Genomic DNA, 25,357 nt, shown 5'->3' on the forward strand with positions numbered 1-25,357 from the left:
TATGGCCGGAACCTCATCTCAGGGGGCTCGATCGGGAAACCCGATCGATGACCCTCGGTCGACTCCGAAAGTTGAGATTTCCTCGCTTTCGGGGCCGAATGTTGATCAGTTTCGGGATCAGTATCATATCCCGGAGCAGTTCCAACTTTCCGCCCCAGGGGTCAGCGGTCGGGTTAACAACCCACCGACGGGCCAGGTGGCACTATACGTCGAGGACCTCCGGGCTGGTCTTCGGCTTTCGATTCCGGAGTTCGTCCGAATCTGCTGGATTATTACGGACTTTGTCCGGCGCAACTGGCGCCGAACTCTGTTCGGCTAATAATCAGCTTCGCCTTGTTGTGTCAGCTTCTGCCGACCAACCCTCGTATCTCTTTCTTTCAGGCATTTTTTGTCCTCCGACCCCACCCTAAGGCCCGAGGGTGGTGGCTCTTCAACCCCCGGAAGGGTCTTTCCTTCATCACTGGCCTTCCATTGTCCATTCACTGGTGGAAGAACCAGTTTTTCTTTGTTTCTTCTTCTTTTCCCTGGGGCTTCCCTTCTCATTGGGGCGCGCCCCGAACCGAGGCGAATGAGAACAACCGGGTGGAGGCGGACGACCGGGAGGACTTCCACCGACTCAAGGACATGTCAGTCCCGAAACAGAGGGAGCTTGTTACCGAACAAGCCCTCTATGACGCTGGCCTGAGCTTGGTTCCCCGTCTAGGTATCGTCGATCCATCGGTTGTCTTTTTATTTGTCATTCGTTCTCGTGCATATATTAATCCTTCTGCCGGTATCGCAGGGACACCGTCGAGGATGAGGCGACCGACGCTGAAATCCGACAATATGCGGCGAAGAAGAGACCGACGTCGGGGGCCGGACCTTCACGATCATCGAAGAAATTTTCCACAGCGGCGCCGACCGTCGCGGCGTCGGCGACCGATCAGTCGGAGTCGGTGATCGCACTCTCGGCTCCGATGGTGCAACCGGAGGAGCGGCCGGCGGAGGAAGCGGCTGAAGGAACGTTGGCGGCTTCGCCGTTGGAAGTGGCGTCGGACGCCGTTCGGGAACCCGAACGCTATCCGACGGCGTCTGCAGCTGCAACGGGAGGTGCTGCGTCAATCTCCACTATATATATCGGGGAAGGCAACAGTGCTAGGAGTCTTTCTGAAAACTCTCAGGCTTACTCCCTTTCTTTCTCTCTCTCAATTGAGCTCTCTGTCTTCATTTCACTGTTGCCCAGTCTCCTCCCTGACTTGACCGTCGGAGGGTCCCCACCGGAGCCGCCTTCGATCAGTGTGGATTTTCTTTTTACAGATGCTCGTTCTCGATGATCAGATGACGAGGGGATTGGCCGCAGCAACAAGCCCCATAACCAAAGGCCGGCAAACGGAATAGAGTACATGTGTACGAGGGGCATCCATTATTTTTCTGCTCCCCACCATCCAGCCAGTTACGTCAAGACGGATGTTTCCCCCTCTTGTTTTTCCTTTTAAAGCTTCCTTCTTAACAACTAAGGGTGTGTTTAGTTAGCTATTAAAAAATATATTTATTTTTTAATTTTTAAAAAATAAAAATTAAAAACAATTTTTAGTAACATCATAAAAACAAAAAATTAAAATCAAAAAAATTAAAATAATTATTTTATATGCAAAATAAAAAATTTTATTTTTCAAATTTTATTTTTTTATTTTTTTTTGCTTCCTCACGTCTAAAACGCCAGGTCAAAAAGTAAAGAACTCGAACCCTTCTCCCTCATCAAGCTCTTCACCTCCCAATCCCCTTCTCCTTCCCTTCCCGAATTTTTTTCTCTTATCGAGCTATTCACCTACCATCTCCAAATATTGCTTTTTGCTTCGTAACAACATAGTTACCAAATATATTTTTATTTTTTAATTTTTATTTAATAATAAAAATAAAAAAAATTTAAAAATTAAAAATCAAAAATCAAAACGTATAATCAATCGCACTCTAGGTTTCAAGATCAAGTTGCTCTTCAATAATATGATATCCAAAACTAAGACTCTCAAATATCATGGACTCAATTTTTTATTTAATTAATTTATTTGATGTCGTCAGTGCTTTCGCATCCCTATTTGTTAATCTTCATACGGGGTTGAGGCCTTGTGTGGTTCCATTCTCTGTTGTAACAAATTTAAAGAGAGAAGAAAAAGTCCAAATGCGTGCCGCATACATTGAAATCACCTGCAACGTAGAACATACGTATATACATTGTAATTTGAGAGAAAGGTTGACAAATATAATGGCTGATAGCCATCTTGCACCGAGACGTGTGTTGCACGTCGCAGGCTGCATCCGTGCACGTGGCAACAATTCGTGCATAAGCAATTTGATACCCATGTCCCATGTAATCAATCTCTCCTGTCCGTCGAAAGCTTATGCAGATCTAGAAACAGGATGAGGTTTTCTTCCTTTTGGATAAAGTGGTTCCGTACGATCACGGACACGTGCCGGATGTCCTCCCCGGGACACGGGGCTCCGCCGAACGGGCCCGCTGTCGGCAGAAACTAGAACCAGTCCTGGGCCCGGCGGTTCCGTGCGACCCAGCCACCCAACATCCACGTGCCCCATCGTGGTCGCAAACACAGCGCAGATACACGGATTTGTGACGTGGCAGCTGCGGATGGGACGGTCGGTGACGCCGTATCCGCCGGGCCCGCGCCAAATCCTCAGAATATTGCTGTGGCCCGCCAATCGGAGCCCTGGAAACGCGCCGAAGACGGAATCCCACACTCGTGTTTATTATTAAAAAAAAAAAAAAGAAGGAAGAATTCTTTCGCGATGAGACCTACGCAGATAGACGTAAAAAAGATATTGAACGCGGATAGATGAAAAAAAGATACTATAATATTTTGAAAATTATGCAAGATACGATTCGATTGTTGACGCCATGGACAAAAAGATCTACCATCATCAAAATTTAAAGTTGCAAATGAGTCGGATTGATGCGTGATTCAATCTAATTCGATAGGTATAGATTCGATCTGAACTTTTTTAAAGTATCTATGGATCCGGATTGAGTTTTAAAATTAGATTTATTCTATTTTTCGGATCAAATTTGGATTTACTAAATTTTAATCCGATCCAATTCGATCCATGAAGATTTTTAAATTGATTTAGATCTTAAGATAAATGACCAGACTCGATCGAACTCGATTCGACCCGACTCAAACCCAATACAAAATCCAAATCAACCCAATACAAGATCGGATCATGATTACCTTCTTTAGTTTCATTGTTCTCTGTTTATTGAAGTTTAGAGCTCCGCTCCTTTATGTTTCTTTAATTTCTCTATTTATTTTTATAATTATAATTTTTCGATTCTTTAGAAGATGATCTTTTAAACTCATACTTCTGTTGTTCCATCAACTTAATTCAAGATTTTAAATATATATCAAAAAAAGAACATGATGAAAATAAAATTAAAATATTTATTTATCTAATATTATAGAAATGATAGAAACATATTAATTTAAAAATAAATAAATAAAAACTCCCTGTCTTCCTCCTATCTTCATTCATCTAGACTTTACACAGATTGGAAAAGAATTAAGATTCTATTGAACAAAGATTATTGGTTGTCATCATTAACTTTTCAAATTATATGAAACATCTTGATACTCATTTTTACATACTCTCATTAGTTGGATCTTGATATTAATTTTAGCTTCATAGACTTTATTAGAAACATCAACAAGAATAAGAATATAGGTAGAACTATATATGGGTTAAGAATAAGTAATAGATTTAACATCTACTTGACTGTCTGAAAATTGGTATATAGCCAACAACAAAGAGTGCACATTGAAGAAAAGTAAGTCTTTAGGTAGTGTTGCTACATAAAACAGTACCATGATCGTTCTTATTTGGTATTTATTGATCTTGTTATTTATAACCCATATCTAAACCGATCCGAATCCGGATTCGAATGAACTTGTATTTCATGGATCGAAGTCAAGTTATACATAAACCCGATCCAACTCAAATGATCTGTTTGATCAAAAAATTTGATCATGGATCTGATTCGATCTTCTGTTAGCTGGGTTTAAGTCCAATATTTAAATTCGATCAAGGAATCAGATTGTATCGGGATTACTCATCATCTGATCCGACCCAACCTATTTGCTCTCATATTCAAGCTGAAATTGGCTTTCATGGACACCGATCAGGCTTCATGGGTGGGGAACATGAATGCATTGGCCATGCTTTTCTGGGTTAAGTTTTGTATACGAAGCCTCCATGCATGGAACAAATGTTTCAAAAATTCAAAAAATTCAAACAAAAATGTTATTCAGTTTGTGTATTTTGATAACGTTCCATGATATGTATATACTCTTCAATCTCTTTCTGACATATAGTTGAGTGATGCAAAACGTTTACATGTTTTTTAATGCAGTATTGGCACTTAAGTGATCGATCTTTAAATATAAAAAGCATATTGGCTCTAACGTGCCATTTAAATTCATTAGGTAGACCTCGCCCTCCCCCTCCTTTTTTTTTTTTTTTTTTTCATGACATCTAGGAGTTGAACCAAATCCTACACCAAGGCAACACCTCTATTTTGAGATGATAAAGACTATCCTTATTATCGGATGTTTAGAGATTTTGTGTTGCAAATTCGATTACGGAGAAGTATAAAAAATGTGCCTATCATATATTAACTTTAAAATCAGAAAATTTTTTGTGTTGTGTTGTGCCTTGCCATTATCACGACCCAAATAATCTTGAAAGCATCCAATTCCAACAAATAGTCACTTTCCCATATATGACTGATGAAAAATCATAGCCTATATCACATGCATCATATAGCGATACACCACATCCATTATATTATCTTGTTCCCATAGGTCAATCACCGAGATGAGCCAACGTGATTGATATTTTGTACCACCATATTATGCACATGGTGTAGGATATACTTTTTTTCGCAGGAGAAAATTTTGATGAGGATGTGCTTTATCCTCAGTGAATAAATAATTAATATTTTTTGGATTTATCAAAACTCATCGTATACCCAACTTGCAGAACTTGCTTGCAACGTGGTCATAGAGGATGTACGATCGGTGAGAGGGTATGCAGTTAGGCGGTCAAAAAGATGGATGCATTTTTAGTTCAAAATGGAGACGTCTTTTGTTAAGTTCGCGAATCACGAATCCACGTGTTCAATACCAATAAGCAGCAATTAAGAGGCATCGAGCAAGCGAGTGCCACGCCATCTTTGAAGTCAAAAACGATGGCATGACACGTACTTTTAATTTGAAAACATATGTTTCCTTGTCTGGTCGCGGAGACTGGAATGCTCCAAATTGGCCTTGAAATTTTAGTGCACCATCTGCTAACGCATGCACTCATGTACTCATTACCAACTAATGGAAACCAATGCATGCACTCATGCACTCATGTACTTTTAAGCACACGTTGCATCATTACGAGGGATAATGATGATATGGGCGAGTTTATAGCATGAACCGGTTGGTGAACCAAATCGAATTAGAATCGGAATCAGAATCCATCATATGCCAACCTGCCCCACTAGCTAAGCATGTGATGCTTTATTGCGAAGCTGAAGAGCAATAGAAATAATTTCTTAGGATCAATTGAGCTCATAATAAGTCATAGTATCTCTTCACATTAAGGTCAGGTAAGATGGCTTATGCCCTTTGCTTTCTAATTCCCCGAACAATTATTATTTCTATATAACATTTGCACTGTCCACCTTTCTTCCAGAAGACAAAAAAGGCTTGGCAGATCATACAATTCCGGTGGATAACACTCATGGTGTTGGACTTTAATCAGACAAAATCTATCGGTTCCATAAAGTTGTGCCTCTTGGAGGAAAAAAGGCGGAAGAATTCATTTGATGGGGGGACAAAAGTGCTATAGCTTTTCCCCTAGAGATAAAACTATTCCTTTTGGGAGACAAGCGGCTCGTCACCTACTACTAGCGGTTTGACCTTCCCTGGCGACACTCGTCGCGCTCCTCACCTCAGCCTTAGCCAGCTTAAACAGAGTAATACGAGAGCATGTTTCGCTTTAGGAGCTGTGCTCTGAAAATTTGTGAGAGGTAGAAATATTCTAATCCTCCAAAATTCAATCCAAATGCATTAGTAATATTCAAATTTCATTCCAATATCAATTTCAGTTATCAATCAAATGCATTGAAAAATATAACTATTCTGATTTCTATTTCAATCCATTCTAATTTTCGGGTTACAAATCAAATATATTTTAAAATTTTTTATATTTTATAACCATATCTATTAGACTAAGTTGGAAGTGCTTCAGCTTTAACATCAGAAAGCCCCCTCCATTATTCAAAACCAGATGAGAAATGAGCCCAATGGCCCCAGGTTGTATGAAATATAAAGTTCTTTTCCATTCGATTCATGCTAAACAAGCTTGAAGAAGTAGGAACGTAGTCCAACTTGTTTATCTCTATAATAAAGATTTCGAGGGAGAATTAGAATATTTCTGCCCTTGGGATAACTCTTTGTTTGCTTTTCCCTTTTCACATGGTTATCAACATCCTCATTCAAGAGATAAGATTAGATAAACAATTAGCTTTATCTTTTTTCACCGATCAAATGCAGCCGTAATGCTGAATAGCCTACCTAGGTTGCGGTCCAATTTGATGACTTCGTTGTCACACTAATAGCCGCCAGAATTGTGCATCATTTCCAATTCAACTTGGAGTTATCTTGTTTCCTGTGATACTTGGCCAATACTTCACCATGGGGGCTCAATTATGCTCAAGGTCAAGGTCAACATCACGAGCAAGAACTACTTTGATCTTTACATAATCAAATGTTTGTGTTATTATTTACTATATAATGCATCTAAAATTTTCAAGAAAAAAACTGTCTACTTTTGGTTCAATATATCTATGAATCCTCTCATGTGTTGGTCGGTTAATAATAATGATTCGAATTATATCTTTTGCTCAATGAAATGATTCATCTTGTTTCACAATATCGACGATTGAGTTAGTGTTTGATCCAACAATTGACACCATGAAAGAAGCACAAGAAATATTACTGAACCTATTAAAAATTCTTAACGGCTTTATGTGTGTCATCCAACATATCCTGAGATGCTTGCTTATCCTTGAATGCAGTCATTCCTCATTAGCATATGGAGCAATATTAGGTCCTATTTGCTTGCATAAACTGGCATGGAACCCTGCTATCTGATGATCCACCTCTCACCGTGCAAAACAAAATGACATCAAAATAACATAATTATTATAGCACCAGTTCATTAGTGCACCATCCATTTTCAGGGCCGGTAGACTAGGTATTGGAAACTTAATTAACAATATAAAATGTCTGGACTTAATATTTGCTCATATATTAATAGACAGATTGGATGATAAGACGCAAGTAGCTTATGTATGTTTGAATTCATTACAGATTTTACAAAAAATAGCCTTGGATCCTCCAGCTGGGGTCAAATCCAAGTCTACCTTAAGATTGGGTGTGGGCCACGCCAAATCCAGACCGGTCCTCAGCCACCTGCCCTTGTCCCCACTCGTATCGCTTGCGATGCAACTCTTGTCATGCCATCATACTTACTTTGCAAAAATAAAAAAAAAATGCTAGTAATATTAAATACTTTTCTTTCAGTGGAAGCAAAAATTATTCTGCACGGTCCCTGGTTGTCCAACTTGATGCCATCTTCCTCGTTAGTCTTTTCATACATGGCTTTGGGAAAGTTAAGGGAGACTGGCTAAGTTGACATTTGTATGTTATTTTATTATATAATTCTACAATATTCTTTTCTTAAGCAATCCTAGAACAAGGATATTTTCTCTGATCACCCAGCCAGGCTTTAAGCTTTAACTTTCCTCGGATAAAAAAGAAGAGATTGGAAAGACCGGTTCTAGCTTTATGAATGTCAAAAGAGAACCACCAAGAAGTAGGTGAATTTATTCATACTAGAAAAATAAAAGGGCCCGGTGACGTAAAGGGAATGAAGCTTCTTGGGTATATGTCCCACAAAGGTCATAGATCAACAGCGTGATTTAGGGAATATGATCTTGTTAACGTCCAGATGGGCATGGTGGTCTCTAGGCTGCATGATGGCTGTAACAATCAAAGCCTGCATACAAATTGAGCCGTTCCCGAATAGCTTGTCTTGAGTCCATAATTTGTTGGTTACATGATGAGCTTCGGTCCTGGAGGATCTTATATGGGCTCCATTTTTTCAGTTGGAACTCAATTTGTTCTTTGAACTAGATTAATTTGTTCTTTGCAACTAATTTTTTGATGGTACGATAGCAGGACATCCAACACTTTACATCCTCTTTGTTATAATCCATCACATTCTTTCTCACATCATATGACCATAGGCATGTTGGAAAGAATTACCATTAATAGATTGAATGGTATCAACAACAACACTACTACGTGATTTGATTTGAACTTTCCTTATTATTATTTGCATCACTTTGATAGTCCAGTGGCTATATCGACCTGACAAGCTTTTGTTGGAGACGATTATGGCACTTGGAGGCACATGGTATTGGTGCTCTTGGAGCCAAAAAAACACGAGACATGTTTTGTGGATGGGTCTTGATCCAAAATAACTACATCCGACTGTACCGTCGCGATGTGAAAACGATGTAAACACGTGGTTTCATCTTGGTTAGTCAATGCTCTTAATCAAGATATCGCCGGCAGTGTTGCTTAAATCGAGATCACTCACGAGTTATGAGTAGTTCTGGAAGATTGTTTTTCTCAAAGAAATAGATTAATGTATTTGGAACACTAATGATTCTTCCGGATCATGCTATTTAGGAATCTATAACCAACTAGCCGGGCACCTGTGTGTTGCGTGGGACCAAATATACAAAAATATTTTTTTTAGATCTGATTAAATTAAAAAAAATTATATATAAATAATAAAATAATATTCATTCAAATTTTTAAGATCACTTCATATTCTCAACTATTTATATAAATAAGTTTTAATTATAAAAATATAATAATAACATACATTAATAATATAATTTAATATAAAGAGATATTAATTTTAATTGTAAGAATATAATAATACTATATATTAATAATATAATTTAATATGAAAATGTGTTCTTTTCAGATGGTATAATAAAATTTATTTGAGAAGCTGAGTTGGCAATACTCCAATATTTTTTTACAAAATATTATATATATATATATATATATATATATATATATATATATATAATTACATCTCTTCTTATTATAACGGTTTGAAGAGAAAATACATGAAGGTTAATCCAAAACTTTGGTTGCCTTATTGCTCATCCGTTTCTACTTCCTTGCTGCCTTATTATGTGCCTAGTGGTTCTTGGTATCATTTCCAGCTCAGGGTTCAGGATTGTTTTGCAGATTATCAATATTTTATTCAAGCTTATCCAACTAAATATGATAGCTTTTCCTCGAGAAGACGGTTCAATATTTTCTGGTTTACTATCAAGACATCGCTGCACGGTTATTAAATTACTTCATATTTTGACGGTCTCAGTTTATTACTGTTGCTGCACAAACCTCAGGGAATCTGATGGCTCTGGGTGACTGCTTCCTTAGGTACCCCTTATGTTCCAAGGTTCCGCCACTTTTGGATGTTGGTTTTTTATGATGTTATCACGTAAAACCTTAGCTTTTAGGCCTGTATTGGTCTGCATTTCTATTTGTATTAAACTCTGTTATTCAACTCTCTTTATATAAATGAAGCTTGCTCTTTAGGAAAAAAAAAAAAAAAAAGTCATGGAGAGATGAGAATATTTATGCTTGGCTTGATTATCTAATTTTGTATGTAATGCGACCATATGGTACACTACCAATTGTTGAAACCAAATCATTGATGGTCTGCTTGAAATTACAAGATGACTCATCGAAGGGAAGCATAATTCCTGCAAGCTGATATAAGTGGCGCTATCTACCTTTTCTTTATATCGACCAACAAATCCACGAAGAATCCGTTCATGTTGCTTCTCTTTGGGATACCTGTATTTGTGGAGAGATGAGAGTACATATGCTTGACTTGGTTATCTAATTCTGTATACAAATGCGATCATGTAGTACATTTCCAATCGTTAAAACTGAATCATTGCTGGTTGCTTGAAATCACGAGGTGAGCCATCGAAGGAAAGCATCAGTCCTTTGAGCTATTATAAGTGCACCATCCACCTTTACTTTATATCGACCAACAAGTCTACCAAGAATCCGTTCGTGTTGCTTCACTTCGGGCATTTTTGTTGCACCCATCTTGTTACTTTTTGTTGGTGGATGTCTGATCAATGCGATGCAGCAGAAAAATAAAATAAAATAAAATAAAATAAAAAATAATTAATTATGTGGATCAATTCAAAAAGAGCTCGGGATATGTAATTTTATAATAAAATAAAATATTATAAAAAAAATCTCATCCTCAATTTTCCTACATCTAATTTCTTCCTCACAAAAATTTTTTCCTCACAAAAGTTCACTCTTTAGAAAAACTTCCTTGAACCCCTGAAATGATCGCTGTCTGCTGTCCAGGAGCCTCCCTGCTTATTCTTTTCATAGTGCCTCAGCATCTCTCTCTCCACGGGCTCTTTTCTCTGGTTTCTTCTCGAAGCCGTCCGTGCCACCGAGACCATCAAGCCACCACACCCTTTTTTGTACACAAACAGGGCCTTTATAGGCCTTAAATCCATGTTAGATTAGGGTTAGAAGTCCTAATCAAACCCAATTCAAGTTCTGGACTGTTGGATCATGATTAGGAATTACCCATGCTCTTCGATCGCATGTCAGTTCGTGAAATAGTATCGTGGACTGCGAAAATGCATGGAAAATATCCACGTAGTCCATGCGGCTTTCTGTGCACCACCTGGTCCATTGTGGATCGAGCTGCAAGCTCCCAACAATGCGCTTTGGCTTGGGCCCGCCCGCACGCGCTGACGCGCCTGAGCTTGGGCCGCATGCTGCACGATGGGCCGCACCGCTGTCGCTCCGCCAACCCGTCGTCGACTGCTAACGATCCTCCTCTGCTTCGGATTCTGTATCGATTTTTCTCGCGCATATCTTTTTCGTCCGAGCTTCATTTGAGGTGATCTTGGTCTCGTTGGACTCCGTTTTTCATCACGAATCTCGCTGTGGGCTCAATATGGATCGAATATCGAGGCATCAAATTCTAACACTTCTCCAAAAAGCTTGGGACAATGTTCCATGGCAAATTGCTTATAAAAAACTGGAAGAAATTTTTACCAAGAAAAAAAGATCATGCGGCAAATTAGCATATAATGATGGTTCTTTGTGTGGCTAAACCTCTGACCCTCTCTACGGTTCCTTCATCGTAGCCGCTGCTTCGAGGGCATTGGAAAATTTCAAAACTCATAAAAGGGAATAGCATTAATTCCTCTCTGCAGCTATTTAATCAAGATTTAAAGCCATCGAAGTCCACAAGATAAACCATATATTATATATCTAGATCAAGAATATGAATATGTAACAACGAAGAGTGAATTGACTATAGAAAGATGTGTTTGGTTAGGGAGAGTGGAGATTTGGAACTAGAGTGGGAATGAATGATTTTCATTCCAATCGTTTGGTTGGAAGGAGTCTCATTACGATTTCGATTTCAGAATGGAATGAAAATGATTCAATCTATATGGAACTCAATTCCTACTCTTCAAATTTCTATTTCAATTTCGATTTTGGTTACAAATTAAGCACTTCAGGAGATTAGATTATTTTGATTTTAATTCTAAGCCATTTCGATTACGAATCAAGTATCTTCAAATTCGTGACCAATATCATGATTTTTTTTTTTTTTTCTATTGAAAGGTGTTATCTTTTTTTCATAGGTGCATGACCGACTCTCCATGCTGATGTTGCACATTGCATCAGTGTTCCAATGGATGAGTGCTGGTTTGCATGCAGTGCTTATACAGATGCCGTGGGTGAGACCTTTGACTAATCAATTATGCATAATAAGAGTGTGAACTATTGGATTTGGATTGTATACTTCATGTGGAAGAATGGTTAGTTTTTTTTTTTTTTCATGACATCAACTACTTTATTGTATTTTGCATAGATTTTAAAATATTAATTTTTTTTTTTTCATACACTGCATAAATCTCGAAATATGTTACAATAGAAGATAAATCTTTTCTGAACCCGTGGACTATCAACCGCAAGGTAGGTAGTCACCCATAACTAATATTTACATGACTGCTACCTTCGAGAATTTTTTTTTTTTTTTTTTTTTTTTTTTTTTTTTTTTTTTTAAAGGAGCACGCGAACGGAGGGAAGACCTACCCCGTCAAGGTGGCGCGAGGTATGTTTGCAGCGCCCAAAAATTATTTATTTATTTTTTTAAAGGAAAGAGAACAAAAACCTATTCCCGATTGCTCCATTTTTGATGAAGGGAGAGTAGAGGTCTTAGGAGGAAGAGACAAAAGGAGGCTTTGGCGTGGGTACTTAATCTCCTTCTCCACCTATTCTCTCCATCGCAATTCTTATTCCCCTACTTTTCTACCCGCTTCGCCACGCTTGCAACGCCTCCGGCGTAGGAGATAGAGAGGTATAATATAAATTATAGATAGAGAGCGAGAGAGTTTCGCCGCCTCCACCGCTCATACATCTCTTGTGCTGTGTTCTCACTGAGCTCTCGGCTTCTCTTGCCGCCAAGATTCTTAAACTCTTTCTTCTTTTCTTCGCTTGATTCCAATAATCTTCTCCTTGTTCGTGGCTTTGCCGTAGAGAGAAAGTGTGTGAGAGAGAGGGGGCAAGAAGGGAGACAAGATGAAGTACGTGTTGGTGACTGGGGGAGTGGTGAGCGGGCTGGGAAAAGGGGTGACGGCTAGCAGCATTGGAGTCGTCCTCAAGGCGTGCGGCCTCCGTGTTACGTCCATCAAGATCGGTATTTGCCGTGTCTTTCTCTTAAAAGTCTCGTCCTTTCATGGTTCTTGGGTTCTTTTCTGGAAAAATGTGGAGTCTTTCTTTCCATTAAGATTCCTTTGCGGGTATAGAGGCCTCACCTTCCTTAAGATTGGTTTTTGTTTTATTTTTCTCTTTGAAACCTACATGCTCAATGACCCTTCTGCTCCTTTTTAAGAAAAGAATGCGTGTTCTTTCTAATGAGTTCGTTTTTACTGCTATAGAGGTTTCACCCCCATCAAGAATGGTTTTTGCCTGACCTTTCTCTTTGAAATTTATGTCTTGAATGACCTTTTTCTCTCTCTTTTCTCCAAGAAAAGAAAGAACCTTCCTTTCAAATTAGTTCTTTTTTAATGGGCAATATTAGTTTTAGTCTCACCCACTTCTTTTGTAATCTCTGTTGGAAATGATATATATATATATATATATATATATATATATATATATATATACACTTTTTATTTCTGTAGGGAATGTAATCTTTTTCGGGTACAGATATTATCTGTTTTCCGTCCTTTTTTTTTGCGATTCCTATTTCGGATTATCTTAAACTCTTCTTTATTGAGAGCAAAATGGTTTTTCTTTCTAATCAGGTCCTTTTGCAGTATGAAAGCCCTAAAAGGAGAAACTAGTTAGTTTTCGCCGAATAATCTCCTTTAATTGTTTAATGGAGCAGAACTTGCAAGTTTCTTTTTTGCAGATCAGATCTATCTTTTGTCGGGGCATTACAAATTTTGGTTTTTATTGCCACTGTCTTGGATTTGTACTCTTTAGGTTAAGAGGCGGTTTGTATTTTTTGGGATTTCCTTATATTTCACGTATACGTGGTGGCAGTGGTTCCGTGGAACTTGATGCTGCACAAGCCGAGGTGAAATATGGCATCCTTTTGATTTATTTCTTTTTAATAACCCTAGGTTTTGGCTTCTAATACTTTTTTTTTTTTTTTTGCCTTTTCCTCGCAAAAATCGTTGCTGTTACTTTTGTTTAGTTATTTTAATTTATACTTTGTCCACAAATTGGCATTTAGAGTGCCGCTTCTTTTAAAATTAGTTTAACTTAACCAAAGAAAAGAAGGGGCAAAAGTAGGCGGCTTTTTATCCATTTATTCTTCCATATGCGGAGGAATCTGCTGTTATGGTGCTTTGAATCATCTTTTGTCTCAGTGCTTGCCGCCGCCGCTTTTAGGTCCTTTTGCCTATCCTGACATGAATTGGAAGCAAACATTGGTTTTGATTTGTCTTAGACATAGCCGCTTAATTTGTTCAGTTATAGAAGTTCTTTTCTCAAGGTGATTAAAATAATTGTCCAATCTTCTTTTCCTACTGTTGTTCTGTTGATTAAGTTTTATATTCTTTATAATATAAAAACATATCTTCATTGATTCGTCAAATTGAATGGATTATGTGCTGAGATCATTATGCCTTTTCTATCTGTTGTGTCAATGTCCAAACCACTGTGGGTTGGTGAAGGACTATTACTTGTTTTCTTTTGTTTTGACGAGGATGACTGATGCTTGGTGTACATCAAACACATGCAGATCCATATCTGAACACTGATGCTGGAACGATGTCCCCATTTGAGCATGGGGAAGTGTTTGTTTTAGATGATGGCGGTGAGGTAAAGAATGCTTCTGAACCTTTCTATGTTCTTCCTTACTGTTTTAGATTTCTGAAGGTCTACTTCCCTTCCATTTTGTCATAGTCATATTAGTATTTGGCTGAAGATGTCTGTTGAATGTGATGTTTTGGAATCAATCATGGTTTGATGAGGATTACAATTTTTACCTTTCAGTTATGTGATTTTTCTTTTTTCAAACTCCCCAGAATAAAATTTTGGAATATAATCATTATCATTTAAAGTTTCTTAAAACTATGGGTTGATTGCTTGACTTTAAAAAAAAAGAAAGAAAAAATCAAACCCAATGGCTTGTAATTTAAACATTTTAGTTGCCTTAAAGCCATCCAAGTAAGCTTTTTCTCTTGCTTCATTCTTTCACCATGTTTGGGAAATTCTACGGTTTTGCCTGTTGGTAGTAAGGTTTCAGCTATGATGCATTGAAATTGTTGTGCCTTATGTGCTTTTTATATTGAAGGTGGACCTGGATCTTGGAAACTATGAAAGGTTTCTAGATATCAAATTGACTCGTGATAACAATATCACCACTGGCAAGATCTACCAGGTATTCAGTCAATCAGGCTTTCTAGATGTAGATATATTACATTTTAAAGTTACTCTGAAATCTGAAGTATGATGGACAATATAATCAGAAAATTTTGAGGTCAACTTTTTTTTTTTTTAATAAATTTTAAAATTTCAATTTAATGTCTAATCACTCTGGCCTTCCATTTTACTTTTGGGGGATCTGTTTCCATTTTCCTTTTTCTTGTCTTTGGTGATAGTATGTCCTTGACAAGGAGCGGAGGGGAGACTATCTTGGGAAAACAGTGCAGGTGTGATCATATGGCCAGCATCTTTTTTCTTGATCATTTTGTCAGTTGGATGGCTCATGTTTGTCTATATTTTTTTAAGAATTCTGAAGCTCTGTCATCATTTTCTTCTTAAGGTTGTGCCACACATCACAGATGCCATACAAGAGTGGATAGAACGCGTGGCAGTGATACCTGTGGATGGCAAAGAAGGACCTGCTGATGTTTGTGTCATAGAATTGGGTGGAACTATAGGTAAAATGAACTTATAAATTGCTGTTTGTTATAAACGAGAACTTATAAAACAAAATATTGGTGCTTTTGGAAATTACTGTTTTAAGAATTATAATTTGCATAATACTTCCCACAGTAGTGTGAGTATGTGGTGCAGGAGCCACAATCTATTCAAGGAATAATGACAATGGAATTCTGGATGCAGGGGATATCGAATCGATGCCATTTATCGAAGCATTGGGTCAATTTTCTTATCATGTAGGTGAGTAGACTGTGCAGGCACCTGTTAAAAGATGGTCGGTTTTAAAATCATCTTCCTTTATCATACCCTTTGTAACGAGATTTCTCCTTTTGGTTCCTGTTTCAGGTCCTGGTAATTTCTGTCTGGTTCATGTCAGTCTTGTGCCAGTTTTGAATGTAGTTGGTGAACAGGTAAGTTAATTTAAAATAGCTGTGCACTCTCTAGAAATTATAGGACTCAATTTATGTACTCTTTACTAAAAATTAGCTCATATAACCAGTCAATATCCAACTCTTCATCCTTTTAATGGGATATTCAGTTAGGATAATAATATTCTTTTATATCCTTGCAGAAAACAAAGCCAACCCAGCATAGTGTTCGTGGCCTAAGAGGACTTGGGTTGACACCAAATATTCTGGTTTGTCGCAGTGCTAAGGTCTCACTCCAATTTTTTCTTTCCTTCCTGCCCTTCCCTTTTTCTTTGTTTTGATTCTTTTGTGGCACTTTATGACTAGTCTGTTTGAATTCTTTGGACAGGTGCTGGATGAAAATGTAAAAGAAAAACTCTTACAATTTTGCCATGTCCCGGTATGGTAATCAGCTTAATAGTTGTTGTATACTTTCTGCAATTTATGTGTTTGGAGTAACCCCCATGTTAATCAATCAGCAACATATTTGCAGGCAGCAAATATCATTACTCTTAATGATGTTACAAATATATGGCACATTCCTTTACTATTAAGGGTAGAGTATATTTTCTTTTCAATATAGTGAACTCTTTGTTTTGCTGGGTGATAAAGCTTTTCCTAGTTTGTTCGATATCTCATTTTAAACACTTTTTTTCCCATAGGATCAGAAGGCGCATGAAGCTATTTTAAAAATACTGAACCTTCAAGGGTTTGTCCAATGCATTCAACCCATTTTATGTTATTTCTGTTAAAAGTCAGCATTCTGATTCATTCGTTCGGGATATCCAATCTGTATAAGGCACTAATAATTGCTTCGTTGTCTGGTTGCTTTATCTTTTATATTGATGTTTGTAGAGTTGCTCGACAGCCAAAATTGGAGGAATGGACGGATAGAGCTAAACTCTGTGATGCATTGCATGATCCTGTGAGTTGCTTCATTCTCTCTCTCTCTCTCTCACACGTGCCTGCTTGCTTGTTTATTTGCTTGAGGGTGGTGGTTGGTTTGGCTGGTGATTTATAATCTTTTCGGTAACTTTTCAGGTTAGGATTGCCATGGTTGGAAAGTACACTGGTCTTTCTGATTCTTATCTCTCTGTATGGAAGGTGATTGTACATGTCATTCACCAGTTCATATTCTTTCTCCTTTTATGTTGGTGAATTGATTGGCTCGAACTTAATCAGGCATGGTTTCCACTATTTATGTGCACTTGTCTTTATTCCATCTATTAAAGGATATGAATAGAGACTAGATTGGCCCTCTCTCTCTCTCTCTCTCACACGCGTGCACACACACACACACAGATGTTTTCCACTTTTTCCCCCTTCTAACCGACTAAAAGCAAAACTTAACTGTTGTGTGCTAGTACTGGCACATGCATGCTGTACTTTTAATGCTCAAGACTATCATTTCCTTTAGTATGAATTATGAGGGTGTTTGGTTCATAACCGAAATTGAAATGGGAATCGGAATGGCTTGGAATCAGAATCGGAATGGTCAAATCCTTCGAAGCATTTGGTTTGTGACCGAAATCGGAATCGGAATGAAAATTTGAATCTATAGAGAAAAGTAGGGATTGAGTTCTATATAGATTGAGTCATTCCCATTCCACTCTGGAATCGGAATCGGAATGGGACTCCTCCGAACCAAACGGTTGGAATGGGAGTCACTCATTCCGATTCCGATTTCAGACCCCCACTCCCCCCCAACCAAACATCCCCTATGAGTTCCAATACCTTGCATGATTATACTATACATGTGATGGATCTTGTATTATTTTATTTTAGTATTTTGTTGTATTGGGTGTTTTAAGTAGACTATTTTATCTACCTGCTTGGCTATCACATAGTACAACTGCATCATACATGCACCAACTCCAATGCTGCTCTGCTTAGGACCATTTTACTTCTATCCTTAGCTTTATAATAAGCTTTGTGCTGCACATGTTATTGATGTGCACATGAACCACCAGAAAATCTCCAGTATTCAGCCCGTCTCTGTCAGTTAATTTGGTCGACTGTTGGAGAATACACCTCATGCAAGTGCTGTATGTTTTATTGTATGTAACAGCTGTGTTTTCCCTGTACAGATTTGAGTTGCAGTAGATTCAATGCTTATTTTTCCAAAATAGCCTGGCCAATTGGCAATATGTTCTTGCTGGCATGCATGCGCACACTTGCAAATATGGTTGCCATTTTTTTTTCCGCACCATTTTTCCATGGTGCTTTTTATCCGCTATCTGTAATATCATTAAATCTTGTTTCTGTACTCCGAACCTTGTGTGATGGATCCTCAGTGAGTCTTGCACCTACTCCGATTCATGTTTCCATATAGTTTACCCATTTTGTCAGATAACATTTCTAAGTAGCTCATATTTATCAAATTAATTATAGCTGTTGATTCCTTGATTTGGATAAGTTATTTTAGAATTATTCTGCAAATGTTTATGAGAAGATTTTTAACAATCAAGCGCGCACCCCTCTGTCCCATGCCAAGCAGATGCACTGTGAAGTTCATTGGACATTCAACAAAAGTTGTGTTCATGCTGTAAACCTAGTTCGTGTCCTTTCTTCCCCTGTCTCGAGGCCTTACAACTGAGCAACTCCTTTTGATTTAGTTCCTTGACATTCTGAAATGATCTTTTGATGAGATTTTGTTTTTCAGTGTACTAGATTCAGATAGTAGAATTATAAATCTAGTTTCCAAGGATTCAATTTTGATTAGGTAGCTGCCAGCTCAAAGTACACCTAAATAATAAATTATCACATAATTACTCTTGTAGATGGTTAATTTTAGATGCACCAAGTATAAGAGGATGGGGGGCTATTCATCTGTGGATTTCATTTTGTCAAATCTAACTCCACTTCAAACTAGCAAGCCTCAATTCTTATGTACAAAATTGGCTTTATGGATTTAATGATGACTCATTGGAGTTTGAGGATGCATCACAACAAACTCAACCTGACATCAACCTTCCAAACTACTGCTGAATTATGGGCTAATGCAACTCTGTGCAAAAGGGGAGAGAGTTATGCCACAAAGCCTTTACCTTATTAATTACATAGTTTAACTTCATGCAGCTGGAAATGACCCTGCAAGGTTCTTCAACACCGGAAGACTCTGAGACAAAAAGGGTATGAAGTAAGGTTTGACATAGGGAACTTAGTTCATATCTTAGGCAAAAATTATAAGCTGTGATACTAAAAGCAAGATCTTACATTCTATGGTCTTTTCTCTTTTCACATTCTTAAACATTTTTCAATTTTCCTTCCCAAGGTTTGGCAAGGGGAGGGTATCAACAAGAAAACTGGGAAACAAAATCAAATTGTACAACATAATTGTAGCAAGAATCAATAGATGGGAGGTGCTTGTTGGCTATTCTTATTCCTTTTAGTATTATCGGCATTGTCCTTGATTTTTAACTATAAAAGTGCTTATTAGGCAACTAACTTACGCAGCCAAATAATTCCAAGTTGATTTAATTTCCAGAACAATTTGTGTTAGACCTTTAATAATAAAAGCACCCCATGCACCTAAGAACATAGCCTATCAATAGTGTTTTTTTTTTCCTTTTTCTTTTTCCTTTTGGTCCCAAGTCTTGGTTATACCTGCAATTTTTGGGAAAAAGAGAGAGGAGTGACGAAAAATAGAGGTTGCTGGATTTACTTTTTATTGAAGAATGAGATTATTAGGACTTATCATGTATATTAATTGTTTATGTTTTTGGTTCCTCTATGTTCACATACATAAAATGCAATATTGACTAAACATAAAAGTAAGGACGTATTGAATGCTGATATATCTCTTTTTTATGTGCTTTTGAGGTCAACATGAGTAGCTATCAGTTTATGCACACTCTTATGCATGAACAGGTGCATTTATTGATTTATCTGATATTTTCAGATGTTTTGCTTCTCGTAGTTCATATATGGTTGTTAATTTATTCTCTTCTGAACCTGGTTGCAGGCTCTTTTGCATGCTACAGTTGCTTGCCATAAGAAACTTGTGGTGGACTGGGTTCCATCCACCGATCTCGAAGACGATACTGCAAAAGAGGTCAGTCTATTACTTAAGCTCTTTCCTTTTAGTGTTCTGTATCAAAGATTAATAGATGTTTTCCTTATATAGGCACCTGATGCTTATAAAGCTGCTTGGAATCTATTGAAGGTGATCACTGTTTTTGTGGCACTTGTCTTGCATTCAAAATAACACAAATTATTAAGATTTCTTAACTATATCCAGTATTTGAATTAAGTCATGTGGCTTCGCTTTAGTCATCTGAATAATTTCTCAGTTCAGGGTGCAGATGGCATACTAGTTCCAGGAGGTTTTGGAGACAGAGGAGTGCAAGGGAAAATTCTTGCTGCGAAATATGCCCGTGAGAATAATGTTCCATACCTTGGCATTTGTCTGGGCATGCAAATTGCTGTGATTGAGTTTGCTCGTTCTGTTATGAACTTGCGGGATGCAAACAGCGCAGAGTTTGACCCTGATACAAGAACTCCATGTGTTGTTTTTATGCCGGAGGTAATTAATTTTGTGACCATCTTCTGCTGTTCTTGGTCAATATCTTTGCCCTACAAATCCTTGAAATGGCATTTGCAGGGCTCCAAAACTCACATGGGTGGGACGATGCGTCTTGGATCAAGGAGGACATATTTCCAGGTTACTGACTGCAAAGCTGCAAAGTTGTGAGCACCATCATATGCCCTGACCTTTAATCATTGTGTGATGTGTGATTTTGAAGTTCACCTATTGTTTTAATTGGGGTATTTGGTTCTTGATTTGCATCATTTCTTGGTTAGGTATGGCAATGTTAGCTACGTAGATGAACGACATCGACACAGATATGAGGTTTGTTTAATGAAGTTTCTTATTATAACAATAGGTCAATTTTGTTATGAGATTATTAAATTCTGTTAAGCTGCAGATGTCCCAGTGCTTGTCCTTATGTTATAATTTTTTTCTTTAATGATCATAATCATTAATTTGTTCACAGGTCAATCCTGATATGGTTCCAGAATTTGAAAGTGCTGGCCTTGCATTTGTTGGTAAGGACGAAACTGGAAAACGTATGGAGGTATGCACCTGCAAATCTTTATTCTTGAATTTTGTAATTTCTTTCTCACCCAAATTTCCAATGGTTATCTTTTATGTTGTATGTTGTTGCAGATTATTGAGCTGCCTGCCCATCCATACTTTGTAGGTGTCCAATTTCATCCAGAGTTCAAGTCCAGACCTGGACAACCCTCAGCACTTTTCTTAGGTAATGCTTCATTTCAAATGTTGTCAACTTTCTGTGATGCAATGTACTTATCTTGCTCTCTGATAGTGCAACCCACGAAATCCTGAAGAGTTCTTATCTGACTTGTTCTCTTATGCATTCTTTAACTTGCATTTAAGAAGTCTACCTATTCTTGGTCTAATGTTTTTCCTTTTCAGGTTAATGCCTGGTTGATATTTGTGTGTGTGTGTTTGTTTGTTTCTCATACTTTATGTGAATAAGCAATCCTAATCTTTAAAATGTTCTTGTTCCTAAATCCCCTTCTGCTCGTTTTTATTCTTTTTGCTTTGTCCTGTCTTCTGATATATAATTTGTGGCTTTTGTGAACATGTATTTCCAATTATGTGCTTGACGTTGATAGATGCACCACTAGTATCTTTTTCTCTGGTTGAGCAGTTGATCGTTGAAGATGCTTGGTCGGATGCTGCTTGTTTTTTTATCATTACTGCTGTGAGTGCCGTATTGGCTGGTTTGCTGCTTCCCATTTAGTAAGGCTGTTGCATATAATAGTACCATGTCTTGCTTAAGGATTCTAGGCAATAGTCTCAAATTTATTGAACCACTCGAGTCTTCTTCAAGGCATATTGCGGTTCCTGATACTCTCCATTTTGATCATGTCAAAAGGCAAGATGTGCTCTAAACATGCAGAATGAAGTTCATTGCCTTATGAATGCCTTAATACAGTTAGAATTTATTATGAGCCTTGGGTTCAGAGTTGTCTATGTAACAGTAACGAGTTGAGGCTGTGCATCACACATCCTGTTGAATATAACACATCTTTTCCCCTGATCTCAACATCTTATCAATCCCTTTTCCAACTGATCTGTTGGACCTGGTAATGATACCATGTAGACCTTTTTTTAAAATTTTGAATGATAATCTTTATGAGTTTTTTTCGTTGATGTGTAGCTTATAGTGCAATTTCTTTTTTCGTTGTTATTGATACACTAGGTTCCCTTTGTAAACACCTGACAACCTGTTACAGTTCTGTTTTTCATATGCATGCTTGCTTCTGAGTGTTGTTTCAAAGGTCCAGTGTGCATCTTTTTTCACAACTGATGTTATATTCTTTACATGCATTATTTTTGGTTATGCCTCTGTTCTGGGTTGCTGCAGATGAGTATCAGGACTTTTTTCAACTTAAAACTGCGAATATGTAGGATTACTAAATTTCATCTTATGGAACCATTGTTTCTTAAATACCTGTAATGGAATATTCTACAGGACTAATAGCAGCCTCATGTGGGCAATTGGATGCTTTGCTGCAAAATCCCAGCCACCTTAGCAAGCCCATCCCAGGAAGAATTTCAAGCAATGGTGTTTTCTTACCGAAGGTCTATCAAAATGGACATCAAAAAGGACATACACACATGCCTGCCAAGAGCCTGGTGAATGGAAACTACTATTCAAACGCTAATGGTGTGCATGTCTAATGCCGGCCAGTTGACATGGGTTTTGTGTTTTTTGCTCTCGTGGTTTTCTTGTCAAATTTGCTTCTTCTGGATTGGATTTGCCTGCAGTCAATCGAGAAGAGAAAGATTTAAACTCGAGAGACTGCTGCAAGAATTAAGCCTGTTCCAGGGTTTTAACAAGGAACAGTCTTGTATTTTCTTGCAAACAACTGGGTTTGAGGGTGTTTTTTTTTTTTGTTTCATCTCTTGATAGGTTGAGAAATGCTGGATCTTGTTGGTCGGGACTTTGCTACCTTAACATGTACATTGAGAAATACTTTATGCATTGTCTGCTTATATTTCCTGCTACAGACTTCTCTGACCTGTCAAATTGAATGGCTGCATTATATATGCGGATGATGATCACCAATCTGGAGTATTTCATGATTATTTTTCTTATGAAATAGGTTAGGGAGTTGGCTTAAACTCGAACCATTTATGGAACAGTTTGGGACTTCAGCTAATGAAAATTCTACAGTTGACTTTAGCTTCAGTTAGGGATGAATTGATACCCAAGAGGTGGTGGAGACCGGTTAGAGTGTGCCTCTGGTTGCATGTAAATTGTATCATTGGTAGAGTCAAATGGTCAAGGCTGCTATCCACTGGTTTTTTGTTTTGTTATAGCGACAAACAGTGCAATTTCAGTTTCAGAACATCACAAAAGCTACCCCACGGTTTAGAACCAATAGTATTTGTAGGCCAGCGATAACTTTAATCCTGTTTCATTCAGAGCCTTGGGTTGTCTGGGATCCAAACCTGCAGACCTGGTATGGGTTTCTCCTGGTATGAGTTGGTGTAGCTGCATACATGTTCATATATAAAGTCTTGTACTTGTACCCTATATAGTTTTGACAAAGATTGTTCTTGGTGAATTGCTTTGCTTCTCTTTTCCAAACGTTTCATTCTTTCTTTTTCTTGTCATGACAAATTGCCATCAATTTAATCTAGCTTTCAAGCATCATAGGACAACTGACTATCAGATTTTTTATTTGTTAAAGAAAGCCTTCAGGGACCATTAACTTTTCCATCAGTTCAAGAGAAAGACCACCAACACACGATCATTTATCGGTGATGCATGGAGATAATTCATGGATGGATATTTTTGAAGATGCCACCTTTATTAAATCACCATCCTATGGATTTTCCTCTTTTAAATTTTTCTTTCCCTCCACAAGATTACTGAATACAATATATGTGGTATCTTTAAGTCCTTGCAACCGAGATATAACCAGTTAAATTTATAGCCTTAAAACCCATGATAAAATTATACAGGAGAACTTTATAAATCCAGGGAAGTAAGAAGATGTTCCTTCACTGCTTACATGTCTAAATCAACTTTTTTTTTTCTCAATATTCCTCTTTGCTCGGGGCATTAAATAGATTATTTTTGAAGGGTTCATTCTTTAATAGATAAATATCATAAGAAAGTTGGTCAACTTTCGTATTGATTAACTTATTCATATTTTTGTATTTTTTAAGGGAGATAAGTTATTTTTTCATAAATAATATTTATCTATAAAATGATAAAAAATTTTATTTGAATGGCTAAATTATTTTTTCATCGATTAGTAAAGTATATATTTAATTTTATTTTTAAGATGTCTCATCTTCATTTCTAATATCTTCATCGTTCAATACTTAATAACTCAATCGCTGCTTTCTTCAAATTTAAAAAATATAAAAAAATATTATAAAAAATATGAATAAATTTTAGTAACTTATTTAAAAAAATAATAATATAAAAGAATATAACAATAGATTTCAAAATAATTTTTTCATATGTAAAAAAAATATAGATAAATTATTTTTTTATTTAAATATTATCTAAAAAATATTTACTTTCTGATAAATTTATTACCCATAAAGGAACGGACTCTAAAGAATAGGATGGGAGAGTGCGTACTCTGTAAGCTACCCTTCGCTGGCTTCATGGCAATAGCGTCGTCTTCCTTCTTTCCGACCAACATACTACTCTATGGCTTCGAATTCTCTTCTAAACCATCGACCGCTCTCATTCATCCAACCATCCAATCATTGAAGGAATAATCAACCATCGTCCTCACTTGGAAATTTCCAGGTGACGATAACAGCCATAACCCAAGAGGATTACGATTCATTTGACCAACCCAAGACCCACAGCAGCATTGATGGAGACGGAAGAAGAGAAGATAAATTGTGACTGGTTCATGTTGGCCGACCTCTCTGATCGTGTCATGGGGATTGATATCGACCAGATACTAAAGGTCAGCAAGAGCTAGGATGTCTTCGTCTCAGCCAAGGTTTCGGAGAGAACAATAAAAGTTAGAAAGATGATTTCGACGTGGCAGGTGAGCCTTGACCAACTCTGACAATACATGCCAGGACAATTGGTAGGAGATGGGTACAATCAACTTTAAACGGTTTTAGATACCAGTACCAGATGATCACAAATTTCTGGATACAAACTAGTAAGGACGAAGCATTGCAGGATAATGATACCTACCAACTTGGCATTCGAGAATAGTATCAGATAGCAGTCGCAAATGTGTATTATGAACTAGTTTATGAGATCTAGTCCCAAATAAAAAAACTAGTGGAGGGTGGATGGATTGATATATGGACGAGTTGAACTAAAACATGACGGCTTAAGT

General features: G+C 37.5%; 1 protein-coding gene across 6 annotated transcripts; it reads left to right on the forward strand.

Annotated features, from left to right (window-relative positions):
• Positions 1-12,360: 12,360 nt before the first annotated feature.
• On the forward strand, positions 12,361-23,036 carry LOC105047585 (uncharacterized). Of its 6 annotated transcripts, XM_073258944.1 has the most exons (23): positions 12,361-12,549; positions 12,729-12,888; positions 14,443-14,522; positions 14,998-15,084; positions 15,305-15,355; positions 15,469-15,586; positions 15,723-15,827; positions 15,933-15,997; positions 16,159-16,242; positions 16,344-16,394; positions 16,488-16,550; positions 16,657-16,703; positions 16,850-16,919; positions 17,036-17,098; positions 19,817-19,864; positions 19,959-20,048; positions 20,121-20,159; positions 20,292-20,519; positions 20,598-20,683; positions 20,798-20,846; positions 20,992-21,072; positions 21,165-21,258; positions 22,501-23,036. In XM_073258944.1, exons 2-23 carry the CDS (start codon positions 12,771-12,773, stop codon positions 22,707-22,709), a joined length of 1,926 nt encoding a protein of 641 aa, XP_073115045.1. In that variant the 5' UTR covers positions 12,361-12,549; positions 12,729-12,770; the 3' UTR covers positions 22,710-23,036. The 6 variants fall into 6 exon arrangements, with proteins under 6 accessions (XP_073115045.1, XP_073115044.1, XP_073115046.1 ...); XM_073258943.1 differs by having other exon boundaries at positions 12,373-12,888; XM_073258945.1 differs by having other exon boundaries at positions 12,375-12,888; positions 15,771-15,827.
• The last annotated feature ends 2,321 nt before the right edge of the window (positions 23,037-25,357 follow it).

This window comes from Elaeis guineensis, chromosome 6, assembly GCF_000442705.2.
Source record: "Elaeis guineensis isolate ETL-2024a chromosome 6, EG11, whole genome shotgun sequence".
In the NCBI taxonomy this organism is placed as follows: domain Eukaryota; kingdom Viridiplantae; phylum Streptophyta; class Magnoliopsida; order Arecales; family Arecaceae; genus Elaeis; species Elaeis guineensis.